Consider the following 9,940-nt stretch of genomic DNA (forward strand, 5'->3'; position numbering starts at 1 on the left):
TCTTGGGATTTAGCCCATGCAGGCAAATATTTGGCCTGCGATCCTGTGAGTCAAAATGGGAAATATAAGCCTGAAATTCCAAACCACATGCAGGAGTGCTGCTGGGAGCCCCCAAGAAAGCGATGCCCTTAACAGTCCATAGGCTTCAGATCAAATGTGTGTCACCTCCATTAGGAAGGTCCCCAATAACATGGCTTTTAGGTCAGTTAAGATGCACCCTAGCCTGATAAGAAAACTGGACAATCTGGTTCACGTTATTCCTGAAGCACAGTAGAGCAATATCTTGGGTATTGCTTCCCCTCAAGCCTCCTGTAGAGCAATTCGCCAAGTTACTTGTCTTGGATCAAAACAAGAGACATTTGTTTCGGAGCTAGAATATTTATTTTTGTTTCTTTCACACAAGGCTTCAGTGAGATTCTCAGCTGCTCTTCCCCAAGGTGAGCTTGTCAAAGAGGTACTCCCCCATGCCGCTCTGGGGCACTTCCAGGCGCCTCAGGTTGGTGAGGTGGTCTCCCAGCCGCTTGATGGCCTTCACCTGCTCCTCCAGGTATTCAGACTCCAGGAAGTCACACAGCTGAGGGGTCAGAGACAAGGACCAACACTATTTCAGTCACTGCATGGCTAAGCCTGCTAGCCCAATTGCTCACAGAGGAAGACACTCCTAGCCAAGTAACACATTTGTTCATGGACTCTAATGTCCAAGCTAACCTTCTGGGAGAATGCTATGAATGCACATATTAAAGGTTCCGGGGGGGGGGGATGAGGCTGGTGAGGGTGCTGGGAGTTTGAGAAGAGATCCCAGTCCCCCACCACCACCACCACCCACAGAGTAAGAGTTATCAAGTTAACTAGTTCTAGCAGAGACTACAGACATGACCTTTGACAATACTCATGGCAGACTAGTTAAAGGGAAGCATCTCTCCATTGAAAGGGAACAGGCACTCACAGGCCATGTGTTGAGAGGCTCAGTTCATGGGGAGTGGCAGAGGCAGCAGCCTTCTACCAAGTCAGATTATTAGTCTATCTAGCTCAGTAATTACACTAACTGGCAGGAGCTTCTCTAAGGCTGCAGGCAGGACTCTCTCTCAAACCTCTCTCAGAGATGCCAGGAAGGGAACTTGGAACCTTCTGCATGCAGGTGCTCTTCACAGAGGAGACCCATCCCCCAAGGCCAATCTCTTACTGTGCTCACATATAGTCTCCCATCCAAAAGCAAACCAAGGCAGACCTGCTTAGCAAGGGTAGCACTCATGCTCACCATCACAGTGACAGCTCTCCTCCATGTCTGAGCAATTCACATAAAAAGCTCTCATATTAACACCATGAATGCATGCAGCGTTTGTGTAGCCCTAGGGATTTACACCCCTCCTTTTCAAATCCAAAGACAGCCAGCTTCCTGACTCGCCATTAATACTTTGTAATACTGGAGTATCTCCTGAGCCACTCACATGGGGGTCTCCCTTCTCTGTCGCCAGCTTGTGCAGATCCAGTAGGGCCTGGTTCACCTTCCTCTCCAGCTGAAGAGCCTTCTCCAGGGCTTCCAGGCTATTGGCCCACTCGTCCCGCTCTGGCTTCTGTGGAACAAAATTTGAAGGTTGGATGCCCACATTCCAAGAGTCCTCTGCAAGAAGCCTCCGGATAGTATCCCCCTGAGGGAGGCAGAACCTAGATGAGCTTTACTTCACTCACCTGGATGTCCTGGAGCACAACACGACCCCCTCGCTTGTTCTGGTACTGGAGGAACTTCTCGGCATGCTCCCTCTCCTCCTGGGACTGCTCCCTCAGGAACTTGGCCATGTGGCTCAAGGCTACGTCATCACAGTCAAAGTGGTAGGACTAGAAGGGGGAGAATAGAGAGCACACGGAAGCTAGAGAGGACAGAGTTCATCAGCAGTCACCAAGGGTAGTGCTGTACTTCACTGCATCCTGAAATGCAGCCCCAGAACGAATCAGCCCAGATGTGGCCAGGCACCCTATATAGGTTTCAGCACAAGTTGACCCAGGAAACCAAAACATGCATGTAGTCTAGTTCAGAGGTTCCTGACCTTGGGTCCCCAAGGTGTAGTTGGGCTACACCACCATCAGCTTCAGCAACAATGGCCACATTCTTTTGGGAATTATAGCCCAACAAGCTCTGGGGATCAAAAGATACAGAGCTCTGAACCAGCTGATCAGCCCAAGTAAACAGTTCAAGTAGTGTTGGGTCAAGAAGCCCACAATATTAATTCTTCTGGGATTCATCACCACACTGAGTTATGATCAAAGCCTCTTCCACCCAGCTCAGCTTTTGGAGCATATTGGAAGGTGGCTATGCACAAACCCTCAAAGTAGACTGTCAATGTTAGGACTGACGAGCAACTAATTTGCTAGGGGACTACTGAGAAGAAATGAAGTTAACCAGTTGTTGAGTCCCCACCTTCCTAAGTGCCAGTTGACAAAAACCTCATATATACAAAGCTGTGTAAAGATACAGATACAGAGCCCTCCAGTTTGCATGTCTTGATATGCATTATCAAGGATATAGGATGCCTAGAGCCCAATACTCTCTAACACACACAACCATTTCATGGGATTCTGCATCTCAAGCAGTCCACACAAATACTAAAGAAGTGAATTTTAAGACAGAGAACAAGTACAGAACTGTCCCAGGAACAGCAGCAACAGATTCCAGAACTGAGAAAGCTCAGCCTTGTATTCCTCTTCCTTAGCCAACTTGTCCAAACTAGAAGCAACAAGTAAATGTTCCTCTATTGCCCAACTTAAAGAACTTAAAAGAGACAAGAAAACAGCAGTTAGCATTTCCCCACAAGTACCACCAGCAGACTGCAACTTACCATGGACAAGTAAACATAACTAGCATACAGCTCCAGGTTCACCATTTGGTTCACAGCAGCCTCAATCTCAGCACAGAAGTTCTGACGCACCTGAGATGTAGTCATGTCTGCAACTCAAAAAGCTAAGCTACCACCTACACTCAGCCTCTACAGTCTGCTATATGGCAGTATGTGGGCCAGGTGCTATAAATATAGTTCAGAGGCAGGAAAATTTGTGATTGGCTGATGGTGCCACCCAATGAAGATGCTGTCCTTGCCCTCTCACTTTGTGGGTGGGAAGATGACTCAGCAGAATGGGCTTCCATGATGCCATTGTTGCTCTGTTAGGAATAAGGGGTCACCTTTGGCTCAGGAAAACTCTTTTGGCTATTTTAGGCTGCTGCAGTTTTCTTGGGTTCCACCCCCCCCCCCCACTAGTTTGCAACAATCCTGGTTTCTCATGCACAGAGCTGTTACAGGGCTACAACATGTAAAGGAGTGTGTTGATCTTTTACTATTACCTAAAGCCAAAAATATGCAGTAGCAGACTGAGACACCAAGTATCAAATCCATGCTCAGTTTGTTGTTTTCTTTCTGTTCAAAGCCCCACATTTATGTTTTTGGGAGGTTAGCAAACAATGTAAAACCAAAGAGAGATTAAAACATCAAAACAATTTAAAACTCCAATTCTGGTTTACAAGCTTGGGTGAATAAATGCATCTTCAGAGACTTTTTAAAAGTTGTCAGATAACTGAGGAAGCATGAATCCCACAGGTGTCTTTTGTTAAGCCATCACTCATCAGTTTAACTTTGAATTAATTGCCACCAACCCCACGTGTGTCAGACTGAAGCTGGAAACAGCAGCTACATATTTCTGCCTCTCTCTCCCAGTAGCAAAACTCTACAGTTCTGTCTAAAATGAGCTGCAGGTTTTTTCCTAGGGTCTGGGAGAAGCTAGGCAAGAAGCAACATTGGGTTGGATGTGGAAGAGAACTGTGTGGGAAGAGAGAGAGAGGTCAGTAGGTAGGAAGGAAGTGTGGCTTTGCTTATGAAAACGTGACCATAGCCATGGTTTTCTGGCCTTGTATATGTCAAAGGCCCACATGGGAAACAGGATTCTGCACCAAATAGTACTTTGGACCTGTCCAGCAAGACTCTGATGAACAGTGATTGCTGGAGTCACCAGGTTCACATGAAGCAGTTTTAGTTCTCAGCCAAATGATATGACTCTTTACGTTCTCTAAATCATTGTCACTCACTTCCATAGGGAAAACTCAACCATTGCACCACAGAGTATCAATGTAGAGAGGAAAAAGTGGTCATAGGCAAAGTTTCTAGCCATGGCTGCGGCTGCAGAGTAAACCACACTGAACACAGACTTAGGATAAATTGCCATCTGGGTATCTTAACATGAACACAAATTGCAATCCAGATGACATCAAAGGATGTCACACTATTTCTTCTTAGCACGATTTTCTGGCCATTTGCAGACAAGTCAAGAAAAATCCCTTGAAAACCTGTCCCTTTCAGATTAAGTCACAGCTTTTCAATTATTTTTTCATGGATTGCTGACAAATGGCTGGCAATGATACTGAGAAATAGCTTGATGCCATTTGGCGTTAGCTGGATCCCCCAGAAAATCCACTGTTGCAATTTGTGTTCATTCTAGAATAAACTGCTGACTGGAAATCCTCTTATTTTCAGCTAAGCATACAAGGGACTGACTAATGCATGTGTCATCCTGCAAGGATAAACTTGAACGTAACCCACTGACTTAAAGGGGGAAACTAGAATAAGCATAGGGCATAAGATGGACCAAATGGGTTTGCCCAATCTCTATTTCTGAGTATAGTTGGCAAAATCTAATTTCTATACCAAAAGTGCCAGAGCTCCATCCTGCCAGGAAATTGAGAAGCCCAATGCACGAAGCATGCCCTCAATATATGGCTCATACACATGCACATCTCATTTGTAGTGATAAGGATCATGCCCATCATTGTGGTGGCAAAGAGACAGAAATAAATGCAAAGGATAACTTGTATATGTCAAGGGCCCACATTATTTGTCCAACATGGGAAATAGCACCTAGACCACATTGGACCTGCAACCCTCTACTGGTTCCTTACCAAGAATAGTGGGCCATTCATTACTGGGAGGAGGTTGGTTTTGTGCTCTCTACCCACTGGTATGTTTCCAGACTATGGGAAACACCTATGTCGGGCAGCAGTGATATAGGAAGATGCTGAAAGGCATCATCTCACACTGTGCGGGAGGAGGCAATGGTAAACCCCTCCTGTATTCTACCAAAGACAACCACAGAGCTCGGTGCAGGAGTCGACACCAACTGGACGGCACCCTTCACTTCACATTGATATTCATAGGAACATAGGAAGCTGCCATATACTGAGTCAGACCATTGGTCTATCTAGCTCAGTATTGTCTTCACAGACTGGCAGCGGCTTCGCCAACGTTGCAGGCAGGAATCTCTCTCAGCCCTATCTTGGAGAAGCCAGGGAGGGAACTTGGAACCTGGATGCTCTTCCCAGAGCGGCTCCATCCCCTGAGGAGAATACCTTACAGTGCTCACCTTCTAGTCTCCCACTGATATGCAACCAGGGCAGACCCTGCTTAGCTAAGGGGACAAGTCATGCTTGCTACCACAAGACCAGCTCTCGTCTCATAAAAATCTTGTCCTATCTTGGAGAAGCCAGAAAAGGAACATGAAACCTTCTGCTCCATCCCTTGAGCGGCTCCATCCCTTGAGGGGAATATCTTACAGTGCTCTCACATCAATGGTTTACTTTTCCCTATGGAAGTGAGTGACAATGATTTAAAGAAGGTAAAGAGTCATATCATTTGGCTGAGAACTAAATCTGCTTCATGAATCTAGTAACTCCAGCAATCACTGTTCATCAGAGTCTTGCTGGACAGGTCCAAAGTACCATTTGGTGCAGAATCCTGTTTCCCATGTGGGCCTTTGACATATACAAGGCCAGAAAACCATGGCTATGGTCACATTTTCATAAGCAAAGCCACACTTCCTTCCTACCTACTGACCTCTCTCTCTCTTCCCACACAGTTCTCTTCCACATCCAACCCAATGTTGCTTCTTGCCTAGCTTCTCCCAGACCCTAGGAAAAAACCTGCAGCCCATTTTAGACAGAACTGTAGAGTTTTGCTACTGGGAGAGAGAGGCAGAAATATGTAGCTGCTGTTTCCAGCTTCAGTCTGACACACGTGGGGTTGATGGCAATTAATTCAAAGTTAAACTGATGAGTGGTGGCTTAACAAAAGACACCTGTGGGATTCATGCTTCCTCAGTTATCTGACAACTTTTAAAAAGTCTCTAAAGACATTTCTAAAGAAATGCCTCTATATTCACCCAAGCTTTTAAACCAGAATTGGAGTTTTAAATTGTTTTAATGTATAAAATTCTCTTTTGTTTTATGTTGTAGTAAACCTAGCAAAAATGTAAGTTGGGGCACTAAACAAAAGCAATAAAACAAACAAACTGAGCATGGATTTGATGCTTGGTGTCTTAGTCTGCTACTGCATATTTTTGGCTTTAGGTAATAGTAAAAGATCAACACACTCCTTTACATGTTGTAGCCCTGTATTCCAAACAACTCTGTGCATGAGAAACCAGGATTGTTGCAAACAAGTGGGGAGGAGGTGACCCAAGAAAACTGCAGCAGCCTATAATAACCAAAAGAGATTTCCTGAGCCAAAGGTGACCCCTTATTCCTAACAGAGCAACCATGGCATCATGGAAGCCCATTCTGCTGAGTCATCTTCCCACCCACAAAGTGAGAGGGCAAGGACAGCATCTTCATTGGGTGGCACCATCTGCCAATCACAAACTTTCCTGCCTCTAGACTATATTTATAGCACCTGGCCCACATGCTGCTATACAGAAGATTGTAGAGGCTACCTTAGCTTTTTGAGTTGCAGACATGACTACATCACAGGTGCGCCAGAACTTCTGTGCTGAGATTGAGGCTGCTGTGAACCAAATGGTGAACCTGGAGCTGTATGCTAGTTATGTTTACTTGTCCATGGTAAGTTGCAGTCTGCTGGTGGTACTTGTGGGGAAAATGCTACCTGCTGTCTTCCTGTTTCTTTTAAGTTCTTTAAGTGGGGCAATAGTGAAACATTTGCTTGTTCCTTCTAGTTTAGACAAGTTGGCTAAGGAAGAGGAACACAAGGCTGAGGTTTCTCAGTTCTGGAATCTGCTGCTGCTGTTCCTGGGACAGTTCTGTACTTGTTCTCTGTCTTAAAATCCACTTCTTTAGTATTTGTGTGGACTGCTTGAGATGCAGAATCCCATGAAATGGTTGTGTGTGTTAGAGAGTATTGGGCTCTAGGCATCCTATATCCTTGATAATGTGTATCAAGACATGCAAATTGAAGGGCTCTCTATCTGTATCTTTATACAGTTTTGTATATACTAGATTTTTGTCAACTGGCATTTAGGAAGGTGGGACTCAACAACTGGTTAACTTCATTCCTTCTCAGATTTGCCCCCAGCAAATCTAGTTGCTGGTCAGTCCTAACACTGACAGTCTACTTTGAGGGTTTGTGCATAGCCACCTTCCAATATGCTCCAAAAGCTGAGCTGGGTGGAAGAGGCTTTGTTCATAACTCAGTGTGGTGATGAATCCCAGAAGAATTAATGTTGTGGGCTTCTTGACCCAACACTACCTGAATAGTTTACCTGGGCTGATCAGCTAGTTCAGAGCTCTGCATCTTTTGATCCCCAGAGCTTGTTGTGCTACAATTCCCAAAAGAATGTGGCCATTGTTGCTGAAGCTGATGGTGGTGTAGCCCAACTACACCTTGGGGACCCAAGGTCAGGAACCTCTGAACTAGACTACATGCATATTTTGGTTTCCTGGGTCAACTTGTGCTGAAACCTATATAGGGTGCCTGGCCACATCTGGGCTGATTCGTTCTGGGGCTGCATTTCAGGATGCAGTGAAGTACAGCACTACCCTTGGTGACTGCTGATGAACTCTGTCCTCTCTAGCTTCCGTGTGCTCTCTATTCTCCCCCTTCTAGTCCTACCACTTTGACCGTGATGACGTAGCCTTGAGCCACATGGCCAAGTTCCTGAGGGAGCAGTCCCAGGAGGAGAGGGAGCATGCCGAGAAGTTCCTCCAGTACCAGAACAAGCGAGGGGGTCGTGTTGTGCTCCAGGACATCCAGGTGAGTGAAGTAAAGCTCATCTAGGTTCTGCCTCCCTCAGGGGGATACTATCCGGAGGCTTCTTGCAGAGGACTCTTGGAATGTGGGCATCCAACTTTCAAATTTTGTTCCACAGAAGCCAGAGCGGGACGAGTGGGCCAATAGCCTGGAAGCCCTGGAGAAGGCCCTTCAGCTGGAGAGGAAGGTGAACCAGGCCCTACTGGATCTGCACAAGCTGGCGACAGAGAAGGGAGACCCCCATGTGAGTGACTCAGGAGATACTCCAGTATTACCAAGTGTTCATGGCAAGTCAGGAAGCTGGCTACCTTTTGATTTGAAAAGGAGGGGTGTAAATCCCTAGGGCTACACAAACGCTGCATGCATTCATGGTGTTAATATGAGAGCTTTTTATGTGAATCACTCAGACATGAAGGAGGAGAGCTTTCCCTGTGATGGTGAGCATAAGTGGTACCCTTGCTAAGCAGGGTCTGCCTCAGTTTGCTTTTGGATGGGAGACTATATGTGAGCACAGTAAGAGATTGGCCTTGCGGGATGGGTCTCCTCTGTGAAAAGCACCTGCATGCAGAAGGTTCCAAGTTCCCTTCCTGGCATCTCTGAGAGAGGTTTGAGAGAGAGTCCTGCCTGCAGCCTTAGAGAAGCTCCTGCCAGTTAGTGTAATTACTGAGCTAGATAGACTAATAATCTGACTTGGTAGAAGGCTGCTGCCTCTGCCACTTCCCATGAACTGAGCCTCTCAACACATGGCCTGTGAGTGCCTGTTCCCTTTCAATGGAGAGATGCTTCCCTTTAACTAGTCTGCCATGGGTAGAACTAACGAACTCTACTCCTGTGGAAGGGGACTAGGATCTTTTCCATGAACTCCCAGCACCCTCGGCAGCCTTCTCCCCCTGCCCCCAGACAATTTAATATATGCATTCATAGCATTCTCCCAGAAGGTTAGCTTAGACATTGGAGTCCATGAACAAATGTGTTTCTTGGCTAGGAGTGTCTTCCTCTGTGAGCAATTGGGCTAGCAGGCTTAGCCATGCAGTGACTGAAATAGTGTTGGTCCTTGTCTCTGACTCCTCAGCTGTGTGACTTCCTGGAGTCTGAATACCTGGAGGAGCAGGTGAAGGCCATCAAGCGGCTGGGAGACCACCTCACCAACCTGAGGCGCCTGGAAGTGCCCCAGAGCGGCATGGGGGAGTACCTCTTTGACAAGCTCACCTTGGGGAAGAGCAGCTGAACTGCTTTATTGAGACCTTCGTGTAGTATATGTTGTGACGAGAGATAAAATAAATGACTGACCAAAAACTTCTGTTCAGTGTTTAATCAGATATATTGAAGGTTGCCTTAAGTGCTCTTGTGAGATGGTTAGAAGAAATCAATGATGTGTCCAAAGATGATCCACTCACCTTCAGTGTTTCCTCTACGGCATGTGCACGTGTATGCGCTCACAAGCCTTTTTTAATGTCCTCTCAGTTAACTTTAGATCCCCCTCAGGTTTAATCAAGGAGGTCCTGCCCTGAATGCATGTGTGTGCGCATACACTGCTTTGATACTGCCACCCCGAACAAAACTCATTCTGCACACAGATAAGAAAAATTGGAGAGAACACTGCCCACCTTTTATTACTGTGTGATAGAGAATATTTTAATGCTAGTCTGGGGTGTTTCCTTCTTGAAAGGGCTACAGGAACTCATGGAGGGCAAACTGTCCTAAGAGTTATTGGTGGAGATGGCCATATTCTGTTCTGGTGTAATGCTTCTGCTCATGGAAATGGCTTACTTTGAGGCTTGCACATGGGCATCTTACTGGCCATTGTTGGGGGATAAGACTACTGATATAGTGGCCTTTAGCCTAATCCAACAGGAACATTCTTGTAGCTTTTACTTGTCACTTGAAGCATCTGGGTGGATTGATCTACATTGTCCAGCGGGTAG

General features: G+C 46.2%; 2 protein-coding genes across 2 annotated transcripts; one reads left to right on the forward strand and one right to left on the reverse strand.

Moving 5' to 3' along the window:
• Positions 1 to 358: 358 nt before the first annotated feature.
• Positions 359 to 3,002, reverse strand: LOC128327034 (ferritin heavy chain B-like). Its single transcript, XM_053255144.1, has 4 exons — positions 2,835 to 3,002; positions 1,690 to 1,836; positions 1,449 to 1,574; positions 359 to 574 (listed from the first exon to the last, which is right to left on the reverse strand). The coding sequence occupies exons 1-4, from the start codon at positions 2,937 to 2,939 to the stop codon at positions 419 to 421; spliced, it is 534 nt and encodes a 177-aa protein (XP_053111119.1). The 5' UTR covers positions 2,940 to 3,002; the 3' UTR covers positions 359 to 418.
• A 3,709-nt stretch (positions 3,003 to 6,711) lies between these two features.
• On the forward strand, positions 6,712 to 9,311 carry LOC128327033 (ferritin heavy chain B-like). Its single transcript, XM_053255143.1, has 4 exons — positions 6,712 to 6,871; positions 7,872 to 8,018; positions 8,134 to 8,259; positions 9,088 to 9,311. The coding sequence occupies exons 1-4, from the start codon at positions 6,767 to 6,769 to the stop codon at positions 9,241 to 9,243; spliced, it is 534 nt and encodes a 177-aa protein (XP_053111118.1). The 5' UTR covers positions 6,712 to 6,766; the 3' UTR covers positions 9,244 to 9,311.
• Positions 9,312 to 9,940: the final 629 nt, after the last annotated feature.

This window comes from Hemicordylus capensis, chromosome 5 (genome assembly GCF_027244095.1).
Source record: "Hemicordylus capensis ecotype Gifberg chromosome 5, rHemCap1.1.pri, whole genome shotgun sequence".
Taxonomy (NCBI): Eukaryota; Metazoa; Chordata; class Lepidosauria; order Squamata; family Cordylidae; genus Hemicordylus; species Hemicordylus capensis.

Excerpts from the sequence above, each read along its gene's own strand:
- LOC128327034 (XM_053255144.1), bottom strand. The coding sequence starts at position 2,939 with ATGACTACATCTCAGGTGCGTCAGAACTTCTGTGCTGAGATTGAGGCT. Across the intron at positions 1,837-2,834 it reads GTTATGTTTACTTGTCCATG|TCCTACCACTTTGACTGTGA; the intron begins GTAAGTTGCAGT and ends TCCCCCTTCTAG. Across the intron at positions 575-1,448 it reads CAGAGAAGGGAGACCCCCAT|CTGTGTGACTTCCTGGAGTC; the intron begins GTGAGTGGCTCA and ends CTGACCCCTCAG.
- LOC128327033 (XM_053255143.1), top strand. The coding sequence starts at position 6,767 with ATGACTACATCACAGGTGCGCCAGAACTTCTGTGCTGAGATTGAGGCT. Across the intron at positions 6,872-7,871 it reads GTTATGTTTACTTGTCCATG|TCCTACCACTTTGACCGTGA; the intron begins GTAAGTTGCAGT and ends TCCCCCTTCTAG. Across the intron at positions 8,019-8,133 it reads TTGTGCTCCAGGACATCCAG|AAGCCAGAGCGGGACGAGTG; the intron begins GTGAGTGAAGTA and ends TTTGTTCCACAG.